Source organism: Rhipicephalus sanguineus, chromosome 4 (assembly GCF_013339695.2).
Source record: "Rhipicephalus sanguineus isolate Rsan-2018 chromosome 4, BIME_Rsan_1.4, whole genome shotgun sequence".
Classification (NCBI taxonomy): Eukaryota; Metazoa; Arthropoda; class Arachnida; order Ixodida; family Ixodidae; genus Rhipicephalus; species Rhipicephalus sanguineus.
Window position 1 is genome coordinate 38,863,688 of NC_051179.1, and position 22,936 is coordinate 38,886,623.

Here is a 22,936-nt window from a genome sequence, read left to right on the forward strand (position 1 = left end):
ATAGAGTCAATGTATTAAAAAGTCCGAAATTCCGGACGCTTATAGCCTTCACCGTCCGATTTCCCGGACATTTTACTGTTAACCGCCGACCCAAAGTCACCACCGATGCCGCCATTTTGGTTGTTTTCATATCCTCGAACCCACCATACTCGCATCGCAGGTGTGGCCAGCAGCACCGCCGCACCGCGCCGCGGCTGCCGTAACCTCGAAACCGCACGTGTCAATCAGTTGCCAGCCGTAGCTTAGCCAAGCCAAACCTCACTGTGTTCGTTCACGTGTTGTTTTGTCAGCTCTGCCAGCTCTGCGGTCGTGTCTGCGGTTGATCGTTTGCTGCTGCACGCTATCTTCAGTGATCACGTTTCCCGACCTTCAGCATCCACCGAGTTCCTAGCTGTTTCGTGCTGCGCTTTTCGTCGAGCGGGTTCGCCGTTTACAGCGATGGCACTGACTGCTCCTTCATCTTCGTCCGCGCCTTCGAAGCGCACAAAGCCCCATCGTAGGCTCACGATGGAGAAGAAAGCCGCCATCATTGAACAAGTCCAAAGCGGTCGGTCGCAGACAGAGGTGGGGAGGGAGTTCGGAACTTCGAAGCAAACTGTTTCGGACTTCATCAAAAACGAGGTGAAGATCTTGGAAGTGGCTGCCAAATCAACCGGGGCTGGAAAGAAGAATGCGAGTCAGGGTGTTTACCCGCAGCTCGAGGAAGCGCTCCTCGTGTGGCTCAGTGCCATGATCGCTAAGAAAATCCCGGTGTCAGGCGACATCCTGAAGCAGAAGGCGGAGGTTTTCGTGCTTCAGATGAACGTGAAGGACTTCAAGTTCAGCGATGGATGGCTTCGCAATTTCAAGAGCCGCAATGACTTGAAGTTCAAGAAAATGTGCGGAGAAAGCGGCGCCGTCGACGATTCCATTGTCGCCGAATATCGGGATGGAAAGCTGCAGTCCTTGCTTCAGCAGTTTCCACCTAATGATATTTTCAACTGCAACAAAACTGGACTGTTTTACAAGCTGCTGCCAGAGAAAACGCTTGCATTTGCTGGTGACCCCTGCCACGGCGGCAAGCACAGCAAGGAGCGGCTCACTGTCCTCGTTGGCAGCAACATGTCAGGCAGCGAGAAGCTTCTGTTACTAGTAATAGGCAAGTTGAAGCATCCAAGATGTTTCAAGGGGGCATTAACTCTGCCTGTTCTCTATGAAGCTAACAAGAAGGCGTGGGTAACGCAGCAGCTATTAGAAGCGTACGTGCGCAAGCTGGACAGAAGGTTCGAGCAGCAAAATCGAAGAGTTCTGCTGTTTGTGGATAACTGCGCTGCGCATGGCCACATCAAGGACCTAAAGGCTGTACAGATTGAATTTCTGCCGCCGAACACCACAGCAATCCTGCAGCCGATGGACCAAGGCGTGATTCGTAACTTGAAGCATCATTACAAATCACGCGTGCTCAGCCGCATGGTGCTCTGCTCCGACAGCGGGAAAAGCTACGCTGTTGACCTCAGGTCTGCTGTCGGCATGCTAGCGGAATTGTGGAAGGCGGTTACGCAAGAGACTCTGCGGAACTGTTTTTGCCACGCGGGCTTCACACTAGACGCTGAGACTGCCGTCTCGCCCCAAGTGGACAGCGTGTGTGACAAACTGCCATCCGCGGACGTTGCCTTCGACGATCTGCGCGCTGCCGGCGTGTCGATTCCAGCCAGGATAACCTTTGAGGGCTTCGCCGACGCTGACAAAGACCTCGAGCTATGTGCGGCGTTGACCGATGACGAAATCATTCGTCAAGTTACGGAGGTTTCCGACGACTCCGACACAGAGAACGAAGAGCCAGCTCCTACACAGCCAACAAGCTCAGAGTTGACGCGAGCACTGATGACACTGTCATCGGTGTACAGCGGCAACATGACATTGACTGAAATTGAGGCAGACATGATCGCGGGCAAGCAGACTGTGCAAAAGAAAATAAGTGACTTCTTTGCGCCCAGGTGCTGACCTATGAGGTAGCGCCGGCCACGTCGTATTTATTTTTTTATAAACGGCTCTTTTCAGAGCCACCTAAACGATGCATTGGCTGAATTGCAATGGGAATCTTGTACTCCGGCCGTGATCCTCTCCGTCAGCGAAAAATACCTACCAAAAAGGTGCGTTTTCACACGCATTCGTTTTTCTGGACTGCCCGATTTTCCGGACGTTTTCGCGGTCCCTTGAGGGTCCGGGAAATCGGACGTAGACTGTAGTCGATGAGGGTGGCGATTTGGGCTTGTTGGTATGGTTGCATGAGCGCTGTGGTGTCTCATGTGCCTTCTTTTGTCCGTGTTTTTGGCCTGCGCTACCATCAATTATCATGTAGACTGTAGATTCATTTTCTCAAATCAGCTGCTGATGGTTTTCTGCAACTTCATGGTGTTCATTTCAAAACAGAATTTTTAGTACACTTCACCATGACGAGAACTGCTACTGTTCTGAAAGCTCCGCATCTCGGCAAAAAAAAAAAAAAAATCTACCAGGCTAGATTCACGAAGGGTCCATCTAAAAGTGCACCTCAAACTAACAAAAGCTCAACAGTTGTTCTAGGTATAAGGATCATCCGTCCTTCACTACCTGCATTTACGATGGCGGCTTTCAAAGCAGCCATTAGTGATTGCGTAATTTGCACTGCTCAGTTATCACGCTTTGGTATTACCTTGTTGTTTGTTGTCTTTCTCATTTTCTCTATTTGGTTGTAATTTTCAAGTGCTAGGTCTGTAACATTTCTTTTTCGTGTTAATGTTTTGTTTGTTGTATCTAATGTCTGACATATTCATGTCATTCCCTTTGTAAAGCCCTGTATACTTCTTGAGGATATTGTCAATAAATGTCTGCTGGCAACATTTCCTGCAGGATCACCTGCATCTGCATTAGTGGCTGACTGTTAGCACCACTTAATAGGTTAGGTACAGGTGCACCATGCGTAGTCATCCAGCAAAACTTAGTGACACCGCAATAATGTTTTCGAAAACCACCATTCTTACTCTAAATATATTCTCAGCGTGCCAAAGCAAAGCAGAATGAAATGGCACAATATATACCATGTTTCAGGATCTACTACTACCATAGGTCGGCAAAAAAATTGGAGCTCATTTAGACTCACTTAAGAAATAATTTTGCTCTGAGGGCTCACTCGTACTCAGTCTCACCAAAATTTTCCTCAACCGGACTCACTCGGACTCAAACTCACCGACATATTACTCAGCCGGACTCACTCAGACTCGTGACTTGACCTGAGTCTGAGTGAGTCGACTCGTGAGTCCGTATTAGCGTAAAATTAGCTTTCGATCGTGGTGTCAATGCTCTTTAACGCCAATATCTCACATAATCGGTGCTCTACGATATGCCTTTTGATCTTGCAGCTACAAGTACGAGTTATCAGTGGTTTCAATCCAGTAAGGACATTGTTATGAAATGTGCGACTCGCACGAGATATTTTTATCAAGAACTTTCATGAAAGAGTTTGCGGGGGAGGTCATGTATCCCCCTCCCCCTAACTCACGCCTCTAATAAATAAATATTGAGGTGGCGCATGAGCACTAGTGTGTTGAGATATGTGTAAATAGACTTGAGTATAAACGTAAGCCGATATAAGGCTGATAGTAATGCTTAAGTTGATTAGATAGGACCATAAGTCGGTAATAAAAGGTGGAGCTCACACAGACTCACTCAAGAAATATATTTCGCGCTTAGGGCTCACTCAGGCTCAGACTCACCAATATCTTCCTCACTCGAACTCCGACTCACTAAAATTTTCCTCAGCTGGACACACTTGGACGCAAGCTCACTAAAATATTGCTCACACTCACGGACCGGTCCGAGTCCGAGTGAGTCGACTCATGAGCGAGTTTGCTGACCTATGACTACTACTACTACTACTACTAAATGCCTAATAGAAATTTTGAAGTGCTAACTGTCAAGAAAGGAAGGCACTAAGTACTTCTCACAAAAAAAATTTGCACCGCTTCACCAGTTCCATCAAAAAACTCTGATCAAAATTCACAGAAACTTGCACGCACTTTTGCTCACTGTAAACGAAGAGGATGCAAGATTGTAAGCAGCTCACCCCCATTTGCATTTGTACTTAGGTGAAGTATCTGCTGCTTCTCTTCAGATACCCATCGCGTAGCTCACTCTTACAAAATGTGTCAAGGTTCATTGGGCCCTTAATTTATACAACACTAGGCTCACAACAAAGGCATTTAACAATGCTATCGGGGCTTGCTCCCAGGAAAGAATTCCTCCGACACAAAAGCAGACCGCACTGTTCGACCTGTATGTCCAAGTGCCCTTTGTTTTGCACTATGAATTCCTTTCTTGCATTATCCTCACACAACAGCCCTCGTTTCATGGCGTATATGGCTCGACACTTCTTCCCCATTATGACACTCAGAAGTGACCGGGCATCATGAGGCCCCATTTTTGTTTGCCACGTTTTGACCCACGTGTTATGTGCTACAGGGGCGTAGCCAGGGGGTGGGGTTGGGGGGGTTCAACTCCCCCCCCTCCCGAAATTTTTCAGTTTTGCTTGCGTGTATATACACGCACACATACAAACGCACACACGAACATACATAAAGTATGGTTGAACCCCCCCCCCCCCCCCCCGAAAAAAATTTCTGGCTACGCCCCTGATGTGCTACTAAGGCCGTTATCGATCCCCTTCTGTAATGGTGCCACAGTGCTGAGCCACTCTGCAGCCTTGTCGCACACTCAACAGCAGCAACATCATCAGCTGAGTACACTAGTGTCTGTGACTTTTTTATGGCGTCAAGCCAGCACAAAGGCATGCTTTCACGCACATTGTTGTCTTTTGTTGACTCGGTGCTTTTGTTACACAAGAAATCATTAGCCTCTAAGATGTCAGCGAAGCACTGCAGTCCATTTTCTTTTAGTTTTCCATGTAAGCCAGTTAAGGTTCGTGTCGTCATGACCTCTCTTTCTTGCTTTAGCGATGAATATTTCATTCGTTTGTTGTGGTGCTCAGGTACACTGCTGAGTCTCTCCCAAGTATGCTCCGAAAAGACAAGGTCTTCAAAGCTATATGGTACTTTTCTTGGATCTCTCGGTTTGTACCATTGCCTTTCTGTCTCAGTACACGACAGCAAGGTTGGCACAGTTGCAAGGTCATGCTGAGCTATATACATCAACCCATAGAAAACACAACACAAGTGCTTACATGCAGACCCTTTGCCTGCAACACAGGTGCAGGTGCCTGAAACAATTTCTCCATCGCTTCCTAGAAGCCGGGCTGACACCTTATACAGTAGACTCTCGTTAAACGGAACCTGAAGGGACCAAGAAAACGTGTTCCATTAAACAGGAGTTCCGTTTACTGAGAGATGAACAGGAGTGCAGAATCCAAGTATGAAACCAATTATATTAGATGCAGTTGTTCCGTTTAAGCAGCAGTTCCGTTTAACAGATTTCCGTTTACTGAGAGTCTACTGTATATAGTCCTTGTTGTCATTGATGCCAGAACGTCTGCACGCACGGCAGTCTCTGAGCTTTCTATCTTCAAAAACTCAAGTTTCTGCAGGTGCCCAGAGGTGAAGAGCCGCAAACCTGCATCTCTGTGCTTTTGTGCACCCTTGCCTTCAATGTACCTGCATAGAAATGACACACCATGTGAATATTTTATACAGTATATATAGTGTGAATATCTCTCTGATGATAAGTCGTAAACTACTGAGCATTACTGTTTGATAGTTCAACCAAATGGTAACACTGTCAAGCTTCCACTTTCACATATACTTTGAAAATCAGCGTATGTATCATGCTTGTAAACGAGCAAATAAATAATACTACAGCATCTCGTTAATTGCTGTCGTTGCTGCTGTAATACTTTTGTTTTCTTCTATATGAACCCACAATTTCTTGTTACCAAGCTTCACATGGCACACACTTGAACTATGTATTTGCTATGTAATTTCACAGCGCATTCACTAAGGGCCTGGCATGTCACTTAGGTGCTGCTAACATGTAACTGGAGAGATGTGCAGTAGCCTGTTGCAATACGTTTTCTTTCATTCGACTTACCTATAAATGTGCTCCTTTCCAAAGAATTGATTCAGGGACCTTGTTTCCTTGGTCCATTCTTGCTTGTTAATGTTGCTCGGAACTAATGTCATGATGTTTTTGTTTATTCCTGCCAGAATAAAGAAATGTTGAAAACATATTCAGTTTTTTTTAAAATTTCCCATGGCATTATGGAGCATATTGCACTAGTTCCATTTCTCATTTAACCGAAATTGGACTAATTTTTACAGCTTGGAACGACTGTTCCCATGTTTCCTTGTATTTTTGAATTCAGCACTGCACAATGACCCTTTTAAAAGCTCTCAAGAGTAGCTCTGCTGCCTGGAGCCTCAACATGCTTCTTCCTAGTTGTCATTGTTGTAGAAAAAGCAGTATACCGCGTCATGGGGCCACATTCTGAAGCAGAAACAGGAAACGGTTTCTGTTTATATTGGCACGCAAAGACAGCTGGCATTGGACTGGTATACTACAGGGGCTCTTCATACCACTTCCCGAGAAGCACAAAAGTTGGGAAGCACGTGCGCTAAACTAGTCACCAGTACGCAACATGTCGTGAGGCATTCCAAGTATTTTCCGTCCCTCATATGCTCAGTGTATGTGCACTATGCTAAAGAAGCGCGGCGGGTAGTCAACACAACAAACAAATGTTCTCGTAAACAAGTCTAAACTTGCCGTCTTCCAATGCTGTCCACGGCAGTGTTTCACAAAACTAACACTAAGTTTCAACTGCAAAACCTTTGCAAGGTACATTTGACGTTCCGACAGCAAGCCGTAAAGATCGAAACAACGAAAAGCCTGCCTCGCTTCGTTTCTTTGTAAATGTGCGGGAAAATTGGTAGTAATAAATAAAAACCGAACTCCTTCGGTTTTGTCTCGTTCATAATGCAGCTTCGCAAGTCGCGGAGAGCTCTGCGTAGTATGGTCAAGTTGTGTTCTGCAGATACTATACCTTCGCTTGTGCGCCGCGATCCACTGAAGTATTTTGCTTGCACGACAACAGGACCATGCTTTCTCTCTTTTTTTTTTTTTTTTCTTTCAGCGAACGGGGTAGCGGCAATGCGAAGCGAGGTAAGTGCATCAGCAGTGAGACGGCATGGCAGTATGTTGACATCGGCACTGTCGACCGTTCATTTTTCGCAGGCAGCGCTAAAACACCGGATAAATTGAAATGAAACACTTAGATTGAAGGTCCAGGCACAGTCTTCTACTGCGTTCCGTTGTCTTACATGTCGAGGATTCGTGCAAAACGCCGATGTATCCAAAGCGCGAAGCTAGCAGCCGCGCCAACAACACTCAGGCGGGCACAGAGTACTCCAGCTAAGATGACGGCAGCTCCACTTCCGGAAACTCGCGCATGCACAGATCGTGTGGTGAGATCGGTCTATTGGCACCAACTGGGTCATTTTCAGGCCCTTCCCCTCTCAACCAAGAGGCATTTAATTCCTGAAGATGGGAAAGTCGTGCTGCGAAAACTTTGGGGACACAGTCTGCGAGGTTGTCACACAAGGACTTAAGTGTTCTTGAAGCATAGTTGTACCGCTGATTCCTGTTCATTTTTTCAAAGCACAGACCAGCCATCGAGAGCACATCGACGTTCTCACAGATGCTTTCACTATTTATTTGAGGTTCCTGGTGACTTGAGGCCAAGAAGTCTAGCTGGTATGATTTGTACCATTGTTTGTGCACAATCTTCTCCAGGTCTGGTTGGGTGACGCAGTTCAGACACACAGCAAGTAAATTCTTGCAAGGCAAGCCCATCTTTGTAAAGGTGCCACAGCTGCACGTCTGTGTATTTAGGGAAAAACTGTACACAGCATCATTGCATGTTGATGTTACAGTATAATCCTGCTGTGACAGGTGCTTGACAAATATTTCTGCATTTTTCGCCTTCATTAGCTCTTTACTGATCAGGCTACAAGCATATGGCGTCAAAATCTTTTCAGACAGCAGCTCCACTGCTTCGGATTTTTTGCGTGAATAAAATTCACAAGTTTTCAGCAGCGTAATTTTGTGTCTTGCTTGCTGTCGTTGGCAGTCTGCCATATGCAGAAGGGTGTTCAAAGCTTCATGGAGCTTGCTCGATGATTTTAGCACATTCTTAATTATTGAATTGTGCGATTCCGCACAGTTTGTTGTGTTGTTGCCACCCGTAAAGTGGCGGTCACACAGGTAACGCACCCACATGTCTGATAGGTTCTCCCAGTTTTTTTTTCTTCTTTTTTTCAAAATATTCAAGCATGTCCTTGCTTGCTAGTCTCTTAAACTCCGTTGTTGCTTCAGAAAACTTTTCAGCATTGGGACCGATCAGAATTTCTGCAAAGCTGGCAACAATACGTTCGCGCTCTTCTGCCAACTTTGAGAGCTGGTCTGTAGCAGTTCTGAATGCCTTAAAGGGGAACTCCGGTGCATTTTCGACCATATTGAGATAATGCTGTTTTCAAATAGTATTAACAGTCCTGTAAAAGCAAGGGTGATTCATTTTGCCGAGAGACTCGTCAATAATTTTAAATAAGCAATAAACGATGAGTCGAAACCATAACAGGGAGCTGAGCTGCGCCATGTTGGGTATGCGATGACGTCACGAAGGACGCTACACGCCGCCACGGCTGGCCAGGTTGTAAACATAGCACACGCGCTGCATCTATCACGCGAAAAGCAAGCTGGCGATGTCATACGACGCAGAATCGAGCTGTGGCAACCTGTCTCAACTTAACAGTGACGAGTTCAGCGATGATTGCAGCTACTATATGAGCGCGGAAGCATTGTCTTTTGATTTCGACCCGCAGGTGCGTGAAGTAGCTGACGTGCCCTGCATCGATCTCCTCGTTGCTCAATATTGTGCGTGCTTACTGTAAAACAAGATGTCAACGACGACTAACACGCAATGCAGCTAACAAAGCCAAACAACTTTGCTCGCGTCGTCGCCGCCTCGTAGCAGAAAGCGCGTGCTGCAACTGTCTGCTGGGCGAGGCGGGGTCGGAAAAAAGCAGACACGTTCGTCACACACAGGGTGGCCCGCGTTAACAGGCGTGATTCCAGAATTGGCTACTAATTTTAAAATTCGTTTTTGAAAACACTAAATGACTTACGGTTGTATAATTTGGCACATATCATCACGGTACCGAAAAGAACATATGCTGAAAGTTTAATTGAAATCGGTGAACTTCGAAAAACCCCCGGAGTTCCTTTAAGCACATGAAATTGACACAACTGAATTGCAGGGGTGCTGGCAAATGTGGTCTTGACTGCATTGATTTCAGTGAAATCTTTGTGTACGATTACTACTCTTGTCTTCGTTGTCTCAGGGCTTTCCTTTACAAAGACCTCTAGCAGTTGCATGACCACATGCTGCTGTTTTGACGTGACAAATGCGTAAGCAACAACTTGGCTGCTGCCTGATCCATCTTGCACAATGAACACATACAGTGGCATTCGAAGCTTATTTGTTTGATATGTTGCATGAATGAGAAGTACTTCGGGAAAAGACTTAAAGGCCTGCTGCATATGGTGCGTTTGCACCAACAAAATTTGCAATTCATCATTCTCGTCGGTCACAGGAATAATCTTCGCTGCAAATCTTCGTTGCAATAACCTGGGTGAGATGGCTGAAATTTAATTGGGAGCAGTTTTTGGATAGCTTAGAGACATAGGTGTAATTTTTGAAGTAGTTGAAAAATGTTCTGCAAACTAGGTTCACTTCATAAACGTTTGAAACAAACGAAAAAAAAAGGCATCACACTTCTCAAAAATAATTTAAAATATTGTGATTGCACAAGATATATAGTTACATAGCCATAGGCCTCTGCTTAAGATCAGTTATGTGATTTAGCAGATTACTGCTTCGGCTTTTTGTAGGTCTGCTTCATTAGCTTTTCAAGCTTCCCTCAAGCTGCTTCCTGCAGGTCAATATTCCCCTCTGCGAGGAGAACATCACAATAAGCGCCTTCAGTTATCTACTCAGCCGCGCGGTTGGCGTAGTGTCAAGTTTACTGCACGCTTCTAACAGGCGACAACAAAAGCGCGCTGCAACGCCGCTAAGCACAACAAATAATCTGAGAGTAAACTCTGCTACGCATGCCAATCGAGTTTTCGTTCTATCTGCAGATCACTCACCGGTGCTTTGATTCAGCCTTTCCACGATCATAGATAGCAACACATTCATCTCCATAAGTGGATGCACGGAGGCTTTTTCATCGTCTGTCAGGCGTCTGTTTTCTGGGCACGACATATATACCTCTCTGCTGACCTCATGGTTATGTTGAAGCTCTAACTTTGTGACTTCTAGTTGCTGAGACATTCGACGTGCTGCAATCACAACAGTAGCTGGACACTGTTTCTTCATTGTCCTAGAAAATAAATGGACGATGTATAAAAAAAAAAGAAAAAAAAAGTAAGGGAAAAGCTGCCTGGCTGCTTTTTTTTTTAGTTCCTCGCAAGTTTGCACGTGCAATTGTTGACGCTGGTAGAGATTAAAATTGAAAACGTTAGGTACCTTTGTTGTGGTCGAATTCCAGCACCTGTTGTCCTTGTAGTACCAGCGTGCTTACAAACATACGTGGCTTTGGCATACTTCAATTCTGCTTTCAATCGCTCCAAGCCGGCTGTAAGGCGACAGTTAACAACATCAACCGTTTTTGTGGCTTTAGTCATGACAAGCATGCGATTCCTCTCTCGAAACACCTTAAAGGCTGTGTTGAATTCATCGTATGTGCCGAACGTTGATCCAACTTTGAAGTCCATGCTTACCGTACGCTCGTAACACACAAATTTGCCGCCGCGCATAGCGGCCACGTCAGAGAACAAAAAAAGAATAAAAGCAGAGCTAATGGCTGCTGCGGCCGCCGCGTGACGCATGTGTGGAAAAAAAAAGTGCCACCTCGCCGCCATTGGCAGCACCGTCGGCGCGTCGTGCGTATAGCAACTTCCGGTGGTTCCTGCGCGACGTCGTACGTATAGCATTGGTCATTCATTTTATAGCGTCAATAGGTTTAGAGTGAAAGTAACTTTTATTGTCTTATCTCTAGTCTTCAGTTGTTCATGTCAGCTACGTTCTTTTATTAACATGAACATTCTTCATATGTCACGTCTAGTCAAGTGTAGCAATCCAAAGCATCGCTTATCTCTTGTTTTCTCCAAATTATTGCTCTGTCAGCTGTGATGTTTGAGGGATGGGATGTACATGTATATTACTAATTTCTAGTAAGTCTGGTCGGCTCATCAGTATTGGATGTTTAGTAAAAACCACTGGAATTTTTTGTGTTAAACAGAAATAAAAAGATTTCAATTAACAATCATGTTTGACCCAAGAAGTCTACTCCAAAACTAACTTGCATCGCTCCGAAACACACTTTTTGATGCTCCGAAGCTGCTCCAAAGCTGCTCCAAAACAGCATTATTCCTGCTCCCTGAGCTGCTCCAAAGGGCTGAACCCCACTTCCACCCCTGCGAATAAAAAAATGTGTATAAAATCCATTTTTGTGTGTTGAGCTTTGAAACTGCACTTGCACTATTACAGAGCTTCTGTTTTAGTTGTTCTACTTGTGGTGAAGCCTTGGTGCTGTGTAATGGCTTGCGCTCTCCAGCGGCTTCTAGTGGGTCGTCCCCTTCGGCTCGTTCTTTAAAGAACGCCGCTCACGCTCAGTCTGTGCATTTGCCTTGACTGTTGCCACTGCATATTTCCGCTGAGTGCCGTCCAATAAACACCTTAACAATTTGGTGGAGGTGCTGTGGCGTCACAACTTTGGTCCTCATTCGATGCCCCTGGCGCTTCGATCCCATACACTGCCATCTACCATGCCTCAAGACGCCGCCCAGCAGACGCCACCGCCTGCACCGATCTCGCGGTGTCCCTCGTATCCGCGACCCCCGTCTTCACTGGCGCAGATGGGACCGACGTGGAGGACTGGCTCGCGATTTATGAATGCGTGAGTGTTCCCAATAAATGGGACAAGGCAGGAAAATTGACCAACTTGGTTTTGTACCTTGTGGGTGTGGCAGGCTTTTGGTACAGCAACCACGCCTCAGATTTTACAATGTGGTCCGACTTCAAAACCACCATTATCGTCCTTGGCCGCCCTGCCATTCGTAAGCTGTAGGCACAACAGCGTTTACGTGAACGAACACAGCAGGCCGGTGAATCCTTCACCAGCTACATAGAAGACATCCTCGATTTGTGTAAGAAAGCCGACGCCACCATGTCTGAATCTGACAAAATCAGGCACATTATGAAACGCATCGACGACAATGCCTTCACGATGCTGCTCGCCAAAAATCCCAGCACAGTGGCAGAGGTTATAACGCTCTGCCAAAGCTATAAGGAGCTGCGCCGACAGCAGTCGATGACCCATCGCTCTCCATCACACGACGCCAAGCTCGCTGGCTTGTCGACCATATCCGACCACTCCACATTGCTTGTAGAGGGGAAGTCATTCGTGCGCGAGGAAATTGCACGCTAGTTCTCTCTGCTGGACTTCACTCACCCGCAGTACGTTCAACAGCCGTCAACCACTCTTCTCCCTCCCCTCCGTCGAGCGATTGAGCAGGAAATTGCGGAGGTCATGCCTGAGTACCACCAGCACCATCTGGCTCTTGCACCACTGAGTTACGCCTAAGTTGTCGCAAGGACGTCCCCAGTAATCCATACGGCAGCCTTACATGGTTACGCCAAAAACGCCGCTAGACCTCAGTCCTTCGAAGCGGGTGTGCCGGCTACCTACGCCGACGTCATGCATAGGCCATGACTGCAGCCCACCATGCAGTCATATCAGTTGGCACCCCGTCAATCACGTCCTGCGCCATGGGCGGGCCCTGCTCCAATGGCGCACATCTGACAACCACCCCATTGCTTCGCGTGCGGTTACGCCAGCCACGTGGCGCATTATTGCAATCGCGTGCAGCCGCCTCTAGTTGCGTCGCCCGCCACCAGCCAGTCGAACCGCCCATTTTACGACCCACCTATGCTGCTGTCACCGACGTCATGCCAAGCTCCATCTATTCGGCGCCCTCTGTCTCCATGACGTCATTCACTGTCGCCTATGCGGCAACGTCCGGTTGCATGTGACCAGGAAAACTAGTCATCGCAGTCCACGAGGCAAGGGCTGCATTGCTATCGAACTGCAAAAGCGCTCAGCGAAGCTCATCGAACGTGATAGACGTGTTTGTGGACAGTGTTCGCGCATCTGGCCTTGTCGACACTGGAGCCGCCGTATCTGTTATGGACGAAAAATTGAGCCGATTACTACAAAAAGTGACAACGCCACTTTCTGGGATGTCCCTCCGTACAGCCAGCTCCCAGACTATTCATCCTACAGCAGTATGCATAGCTTGCGTCGTCATTCAGGACGTTCTGTACGACGTCGAGTTCATCATAATTGCTGCATGCTCTCACGACATCATCCTGGGATGGGATTTCCTCTCCCGCAACAACGCCGTAATTCATTGCGCGCCAGCCGAAATCAAACTCTCCCCGCCAAGCAAGCTCACATTGTAACGCAAATTCATTACTCGTCGCCCTGACATCAACGCCACAAAACTTTCGAGCACTCACAAGCCACTGACATACATCTCCCATCTTGCCACCGCCTGTGATGATGATGGTGAAGGGCGACAACGTGCTTTGTGGCAAAGTGGCACCCAAAAAAAAATGCTGGACGTGTTCATATGGCCAAATTCAAAAATTATTTTCTTCCTTAAAACAAAAAATGATTTGATCAGACTTTCTTCATTACTTAATGATGAAGTCTTCTATCAAACGCTGCATGACGAGGATTTTTACTTGGACCGCATCAGTATGAAAAATACGGTCAAACATGCGACAAATCGCATATTTTCTTTAATTTCACAATTTTTTTCGGGAAGATTTGAAGTCTTATTTTACTCCCAAACATTTTTGTACTAAAATACTTTCCTGAAAACCTTACTATCAAGAGTGGTTAGGGAGAGTTCGAGATAGTTCAAGAAAAAATCACAAACTTTGATGATTTTTGTAGTTTTTCAGGATACGTAGCTGGTAGTGAAACACAAAAATTTCGGAATTAATAAATAGAACAACTAAACAGAACCTCTGTAATAGCGCAAGCACGGTTTCAAAGCTCAACACACAAAAGTAGATTTTGTACAGATTTTTCTCTTAGGCAGTTTAACAAATACAAGCAAACTTCGAGGGGGCGCCACAATCGTCAAAAATTTTTCCAGCAAGAATGTTTTGCCACAATACTCTATGTGGCTCAGAAAAAGGCACAAATATTATCAGCGAAATCTGCGTTGTGCGAACGCCACGTCTGGGACACTTGGCATCGAATGACCGATATATATAGATATATATTACAGCGAAAGCTATTATGAGATCATTTTACCGGCCGTTTTTGGCGCCGTAGTTGTCCGCCGCCGCCGCCGGTGTCCGTAACCAGTATCGCTCGAAATAAGAAAAAAAACTAAATAAGAAAAAAATTCCAGGATGGAACGAGGTTCGAACCTGGGTCCTCTGCGTGGGAGCCCAGTATTCAACCCCTGAGCCATGCCGGTGCTCGAAACTGCTTTGCTAAAAGGTCCTATACAGGCTTCATGTCGGGAAGGAACCACATTAGCATATGCAATATAGCGTGGTAGAAGAGTAAAATAAGCACCAAGCGTAGCACAACGCGAATTCTGTAACCAGGCGTCACACAATGCGAATTGCGCAACGAGCAGGTTGTTGAATGCTTCCAACCCATTACAAAGGACCCTGCCATAATTCTTCATCATCAGGCACAGCATCAACAAAGTGCGCATAATGCCTTACATGGGTTTAGCAGGTACCAACGCTCTCCGTAGAATGAAAAAAATGGCAGAGTGCCTGCTGGCCTACTTCTCAAAAATTACAATTATTTATAGCGTAGTGGGTTCCTCGCAAGTGCACTTGGATTGGTTGCCAAGGAAGCCCATAAGCGCATGATACACTTCCTCTGGGTCTCAGTAAAATTACAATGATTTATCGCGTAGTGGGTTCCTCGCAAGGGCACTTGTATTGGTTGCCAAGGAAGCCCATAAGCGTATGATCCATTTCCTCGGGGTCTCAGTAAAGTTCTTCGCTCCCCCCCCCCCCCCCCCCGTCTCTTTCCCACGTCAACGTATGTTATACAGCATGACGGGAGAGGGAAATAGCGACCGGGCGTCACCCAATGCAAATTACATACCTGGTGGGCCGTTTAAAGATTCCAACCCATTACAAAGGGCTGAGCCATAATTCTTCATCGTCATCAGTCGTTGCGTGAACAAAGTGCACATAATGCCTTACAGACGTGTAGCTGGTACCTCGCTTCTCCGCAGAATGAAGAATAATGGCTTAGTAGGTGCTTCCAAACTTCACAAAAATTGTGATTTATGGCGTAGTGGGTACCTTTCTAGTGTACTTGTATTGTAGCTCCAAGAGAGCTTAACGGGCTCTAGAAACGCCGCTCTTCCAGCTTTCGCTGTGACTGTGCTGCGGTTTTAGCGCAGGCCTGGCGTTTTATTTATATTCTCAAGTTCCTTCGCTCTATCAATTTAGTTCAAGTTAGAAAGCTTTGCAACTACGATTTCCAAAAGAAAAAGGTGCATATATTAAGACTGAGCTGCTCAATCTTTATTTTATTAATATATCTTGAAGCCCAGCCAAGTTGATGACTGCTGTCATTGCAATTTTTCCATGTCACCTTTCAAAGTCTCATCTTCCAAAAGCTTGTGCTGCTGTAGGTGAGAATGGTGCTACTCATTTGTTGTGATTCACACAGTGTATATCTATGTTGCATTGTTTTATATATATATGTATATACATTGTGAGACTGCAGGCAGACATCTTTTTAGGTAGATATGCACTTGTCCTGCCTGATTCTTCTTTCTCATGTATCTTGCGTTTTTTCCACTTCTAAGTACCACCATGGATGCATGGTCACCAGTCCATAACTCTACCACACTTGCTGCATTCTTTTAATAATGTCAAATGTGACATTTTATAAGGATGTCTTTGTAAAACGCATTATATGAGGCAGCTTTTTTATTTTGTGGGTTATTTACATGCTGCTGTTTAACACGCTTTGGACTTTCTTGGGGCATTCTGTTTACACATCACGAATTGTCTGCTGGTCTGCAAAGACTGCAATGTCTGTTAGTCTTTTGCATGAGAGGCTTGTCAGCAGCAAAAAAGTTTTTTACCACTGTACCAAAGGTGACAACAGTTGATGTGGATTTCCAGATACCTTTGACAGAGCGAGGCTGAACTTCCTCTGGCAGAATGTACCTCAGCCATTGATACAGACCCAGATAAACCGAGACGAAGGCAGCGGAACAAGATGTACGATGATAGTAGCTCAAGTGACTCTCCTGATGACAGAGAACCTTCGAATTGTGCTCTGCCCCGTGCTCCAACTCCCCCTGTACGCATTTACACACCGTGGGTAAGGATTCGTATACTGTTCTGGCTTTCTTTCTGGAGTGCTTAAAGGCCATGTAAAAACAGAGCAGGGATGTCATGATACTGGAAGTAGTAAATATGGTGCATATGGTTTACAAACAGCATTTGATGTCACTGTGAAAATAGGGCAATGATGTTCTGATATAAAAACAGGGAAGAAATTAAATTGTTTTATAATTTGGCAAAAGCTGTACAAAATGAAAAAAATCAAATTGTAAATTGTCTAGAGAGAAAGTGGGGGTGCTATTGGCATTTTATTACTCTGAGCAAAATATGTGAAATCAGACTTGATAACGCTGCCTACCCTTTCTTTTTTATTGCGATAGCAATTATATGGACAGTCTTGATGGATTTTTGCCATCGCCTTCATGTTCCGTATATGTATATATATAAAAGGCACAAAGAAAAATAAAGCAGAAGAAAAAAAACTCGATAAAGTATCCAACCGGGGATTCGAACCAGCGGCCCCTCGCTCCCCAGTGCGCTGCGTTAGACAACTCAACCACACACCATGTATGCACCGGCGAAATAATGGCGAGCTATTTATGTTCACTATTTACCGCTGGTGGTACGCCGATCTCGAGGAGCTTGAGCGTGTTTTCTATCATGCAACGCTCCTACGTTTTGTTTCAATTTGAAAACTGCCCTTGAGACACGCACGACAATGTGGCCTCTTTCTGTACCCACTCGTGATGTGCAGCGGTGAGACAGCTGCGCATGTTGCGCATTTGTGATACAGGGTGATTCCACGTAAGATCGAACAAACGATGGCTGGTCGACCTCTTAAATTTATTTCAAAATTTTATATATTATTGCATGATGAGTGGAAAGAAGAGATCTGCAATTTGTTTTGCCGGGCAAAAAATTTTTTAGAAGCACAGGGAATCAATAATGACTAAGAAGTGGAGTGGAGTGCTCATCCGCTCTGCTGTTTTGGCCAATTTTCGTTATGAATTGCACAAAATATATAAAAGTTAGGTAGCTGAAATTTTTTCAGGTATTTTTAGTTTTATGTGTAGTGTAGATGTTTTTATAAAAAACCTCAAAATTGGGCCAGGAAACATTATTTTCTTTACTTTGAAGGTCTTTATCTCAAAAAAGCCTTGTAGCAGAGCGACGATAATTCTGCATTACGTTCTTCGCATACTTATCTACCAAACTGCCGAATCTTTTATTTGTATAACTTTTCAGTAAAGAGATACGATCGGACTAAGTTCAAGAAAACACTGAACAATGGAAACTTCTGACGACAGTTAAAAAAAACAACCCATTTTTTTATATTTCTTAAACTCGTCCACTTATTCTCCTCCACATCAGCTTTCACAATCATTGAAAACTCATTGCATAATTTCGTCGCACTAACAGTTACGGCCCCTCCACTGAAATAGGCAAGGCTCAGCACACCATGCAGGTCTGAAGATCTGATGCTTCCATGCTTAAGAAATAAGCTTCTTAATCTAATTTTTCACTAGATTGGATCGCAGGAAAGTGAGGAGTTGACACCGTTCTCGGGGTCCCGTCATTGCTGCATGAATTTCCTGAAAGCTTTCGGTCCAATGCGCTCAGAACCAGCACTTTGCTTCGGCTGAATTTCCCGATGCATCACCTTAACTTTACACCCACCGTATCTTGCAGCGAACATTTTCGGCTACCACCTTCTGCCACCTTCTGCACCTCAGTTTGTTTTCTTTTGAGGTAGGCTGGTCTGAACCGACTTCTAACTGTGCCAGGAGGTTTCAAAGAGGACCTGCCGGTAGTCGCAGTGATCTGGTTAATGACGTCGATTTCTTCTTCAGGGGGCATAAGAATGTCATCGTTCAACTGCGCTTTCCGTGGAGATCTTTCATTGCAGTCGTAGCGAAAGCACGTGTAGCACAAGTAGCTCGTCTCACTGACAGTCACTGATCTTTCGGGTGTTAAACGTTCCTTCAAAGCATTGATGTCTATGTCGGTAACTCTGCGAAATTTTGGCTTCTTTGCAATAATTAAGCTTCTTGTGCTTCGAAAGATAGTCTCCGCAATACACTCATTCAGAGCTATACTTTCTCGCCATGAGATGCACAGGAGGGGCAGAGTAACAGCAAAGCTCAAGCGCTATCGACGTCGAATGAAGTGTGAACAGTGGACCGAAGACGCGGCCAGTTCAGGCTGTCTGCTGCTGGCATCTAAGATAGGCAAGCACATCCGGTTACTGATAGTTTTGCTTTTCTTTCCTTTGACATTCCATATTTTGCTTCGCCACTGGAGCGCAGCGCAGTTTCTCTGGCAGCAGCGTGCGTGAAGCGAGCACTCATAGCTCCCGTATAGAGTTTTCATCTTGCTTCCATCTCCGCCGTGTTATCAGCGCCTAGCTGCGATGCGAACAGAGGGCGGATAGAATAGCGAAGCTCCAGTGCACGTGTGTTCGAGTCACCCGAGAGGTGTTGCTGTTTCGAACTCAATTGCTCTGAGGACACGAAAACGAGCTCTCACTGCACCATCTCTTACAACGAGCATCATGGGTGCGCGCGCGCCTGGTTGGTAGCCCTGCACTCGTGGCCGCTGCAGTGACCAAATAATTTCAAAATTAACGTCTTCAGTGCCGCCGACATCTTTTTCGGTACTGCTGGCCTTTCAATAAAAAGAAATCCAATCCTACCTGCATTTTATACACTTTCTGGGCAAGAAGTCGGAATTGCCAATCCTTGCCTAAGGGTCTCATTGGAGGGGCCGTAACTATTAGTGCAACGAAATTATGCAATATGTTTTCAGTATTTGGGAAAGCTGATGTGGAGGAGAATAAGTGGACGAAGTTTAAGAAATATGAAAAATTTGTATTTTTTTTTAATTGTAGTCAGAAGTTTCCATTGTTCGGTGTTTTTTTGAACTTAGCCCGACCGTACTCTTTACTGAAGAGTTATATAAATATAAGATTCGGCAGTTTGGTAGATAAGTATGCGAAGAACGTAATGTGCAATTTTTGTCTCTCTGCTACAAGGCATTTTTGTGATAAAGACCTTCAAAGTAAAGAAAATGTTTCCTGACCCAATTTTGAGGTTTCTCATAAAAACATCTACACTACACATAAAAACTAAAAATACCTGAGCAGAAGCAATAACATGCAAATATTTAGTTAAAGAAATTTCAGCTACCTAACTTTTATATATTTTGTGCAATTCATAACGAAAATTGGCCAAAACAGCAGAGCGGATGAGTGTTCCACTCCACCTCTTAGTCATTATTGATTCCCTGTGCTTAGAAAAAATTTTTTGCCCGGCAAAATAAATTGCAGATCTCTTCTTTCCACTCATCAGGCAATAATATATAAAATCTTGAAATAAATTTAAGAGGTCGACCTGCCATCGTTTGTTCAATCTTACATGGAATCGCCCTACAATTCCGTTTTCCTGTGCCAAGCTGCTCCAAAACAGCCTCAAAAGCCAGAATTTCGATGCCCACGTCAGCTTCGTTGGGCTGAGTTGACAACATAATTTTCCATGTTGCGCCTATAGCAGCGCCTGGAATACCAAGAAAATGAGACATTCGCAAACCGCGCAGATGGGCCCAACCGTGTTTCTATGCACCTTTCTAATGAAGGCTCCCATGATGCCGCCATAACCTCCTCTGGGTTGTTGTAAATATGCGTGGCGACCCAAAAATGTTCTGGCGTGCCCTGAGCGTGCTGCTGCTTCTCGCTAGGCTGTGTCTTCTGGCGCTATCAAGTGGCATGTGTAGTGGGAATGGCTCTCAGGTTCTTCGTTGTGCGTAGCGTGTTCTTCAGGTCGCAATGGTTTTCGCGTCGAGGCTGCTGCGTGTGCTCACCTACGCACGCGTTTGCTGTGGGAGTGTTTGTACCGTTACGACCCATACCGTGGCGACAACTAGCTTCATGCATGCGGCAAGTCTCCGCAATGCTCTGGTGGTTTTTCACGCTGAAACCGGCAGCGGGCTGATGCGAAGCACCTTTGTGTCGTTCCCCAATAAAAGCATGCAGTACGCTTACAACGGTGCTGTGCTTGCAGTACCGTACGTGATAGTCAGTACGAGATCGCATTTGGCGAAGTATCTTGACGCCCCCGTCGCGCTCTCGAATGCAGTCCCGCATGAGGGGGCAGCGAACGGTGGTAGCGTGCCTTTGTTCTCGCCTGTTCAATACGTGCAGTAGGTTTGACGTTACGCCAACCGCGAGGCCGAGCTGAAGGCGCTTATTGTGATATCCTCCTTACAAACACTGACCTACAGGAAGCTCTCGAGAAGCCTGAAAAGCTAATAAGCAGATCTACGAAAAAATCTGTTTCACCGCAAGTGAAGCAATGAATGCGATAGCACCAAATTGTAATATACGAAGTAAGGCTGGCAGCTAACACTTATGGATCCAATCTCGCGTAACTACAAAACGCTGGAGTAAGAGAATAGGGAAGTGTTGAGATCACTTAGAAGGGTATACGAGCCGCCTGTGATGCCAGCCGAGATAGCGCACGCGCCAGCGATTGCGACCGCACCCTTAAAGTCAAAGTCCACAGTTGCTGCTCGAGCGACCCCACCCCTCCCTCGCGTTCTTTCGTGATCCTTCAAGACGGGCGGCGCATTTCCTCTCTGCATGAGTAGCAATCAACGGTAGGCCTGGCATGCGGTGTTATGTTATTGCATGCGCCCTCCGTGCAACGGGGATCGGTCGACTCTTTTCATCTCTGCCTCAGCCGTGTTCATCGCCCTGGCTCGCGCGGTTTTACCCCAGGCTAAAACATGTGATGCGCTGGGTGATGTTATCGATTTGCACTTTATACGGAACATGACTGCGATGCCTCCGGCAAAAACCTGATCAGAATGCCCATATAATTGCTATCGCAATAAGAGCCAAACAGTAATCTGCGAAATTATATCACTGATCTTTAAAAGGCCTACTACTATGTAACTGCAATTCTTGTGCAAACACATTCTTTTTGTTGTGTCTTTTTTTTTTTCAAATTTTTATGAAGTGAACCTAGTTTGCAGAATCTTTTTTTTTTCAATTATTTGATGCATTTTTGCTTGGGCTAGATAGATCTCTTAGTATTTAAAGAGGTAGCATAGTTCATACCTGGCGATACTTTCTCCAAAGGCTGCTTCAGTGTTACTTCTATCCTAGGCCAATTTAAATATGTACTTGTCCTCCCAAGTTGCTACAAATCTGTTTTTCAAGCTCCTTAGATGACATAAAAAATTCTGCTAACTCTTCTAAATCAGGGTTCTTCTGCTCTAAAATCGAAATTTTGCTGTTTCAAAAACTGCTCCCAGATCAATTTCAGCCGTCTCACCCCTGGATGAGGAACGGGGGAAAAAAAAAGAACACCGGGCACACCTTGTGTCAGTCGCCCCCATGTGGCAGGAGTTGAGAGGGGTCACTCCACACGCCGCAGTTTAAAAGAAAAAGAAATATCTAAGAGCGTCTGATTCTCCATTGTCGACACGCAGTCTTGGCCAATCCCTCAGAGTGGGTATGCGACATAATTTTGAGGAAAGAAACAAACATTGTCGACACTTACAGCACGTTGCTCAAGCACAAAGACGTAATAACTGTGACAGTTGTTAGTTCACGCTTGTCCTGTGTGTACCTGTGCACTCATTTTGGGTGTCCTTCTTTGTACTTCAGCGGCGCGCTGCAAGTATCGAGCTGCTTGTCGTTCTTCATGTGACATTCCAATTTCTTGCTATCGCATTCATTGCTTCGCCCTTGCGGCGAAACTGTGACTTTTTTTTTTTACACATATTTAACATAGTGAAACTGTGACTATGTAGGAACACTTGCTTTTATCCAAGCCATTGTCTGTGTATGCAGTTACAATGTTTATGGTTTTTGTGCAGGTCACCAACATCCAGCTTCTATGCTGAACAAGAACGTAAATTTTTTGCAGACTACCGTTTGATTGTTTTTATAAGGTAAGCAAGATTGAGAGCTTTAAACATGGTAAATATGGGAAGTCTTTAAAAGGTGTCTTGCAAATTGTGAAATCTTAACCAGTTGCCCTGTTGACGCAAGGTCCTTACATGACAGGAGTAAGTTTATGTTCACTGGCAGCCAACTTGTAAAGCATACCTACTTGTGGTTTTTTTTTTCTGCACATGAAAAATGAAGGTGTGGGACCTGATCACCAAAGTGCTGTTCCCTTTTTTCTTTTTAAGTTTGTTGGAAATTTGCTAAAGAATTTAAAGACCAGCCAGAGTGTTCTGCATTTGAAACCATGGTTAATGTAAAGTCACCATTGTCCAACTTGCATTAACGCACAAGACCCCATAATTTTGCAAAAATTGTTCTGAGGAGGCATCAAGTACTGTTAAATCATATGAAAAGTTCACCAAAGCAATGAGCACCGACCACAAAAGCTTGTGTGTTTGAACCACTGTGAAAGTTATCTGAATGCGTGGGCTATGAAGTGTGCTTAACTCCTTTTTTGCATCACCTCACATGATATATGTGTTGTGGCATCATCA

General features: G+C 45.3%; 1 protein-coding gene across 1 annotated transcript; it reads left to right on the plus strand.

Annotated features, from left to right (window-relative positions):
• Nucleotides 1–507: 507 nt before the first annotated feature.
• LOC119391149 (tigger transposable element-derived protein 4-like) lies at nt 508–22,336 on the plus strand. The gene is made up of 2 exons (XM_037658825.1): nt 508–1,620; nt 22,310–22,336. Exons 1-2 carry the CDS (start codon nt 508–510, stop codon nt 22,334–22,336), a joined length of 1,140 nt encoding a protein of 379 aa, XP_037514753.1.
• Nucleotides 22,337–22,936: the final 600 nt, after the last annotated feature.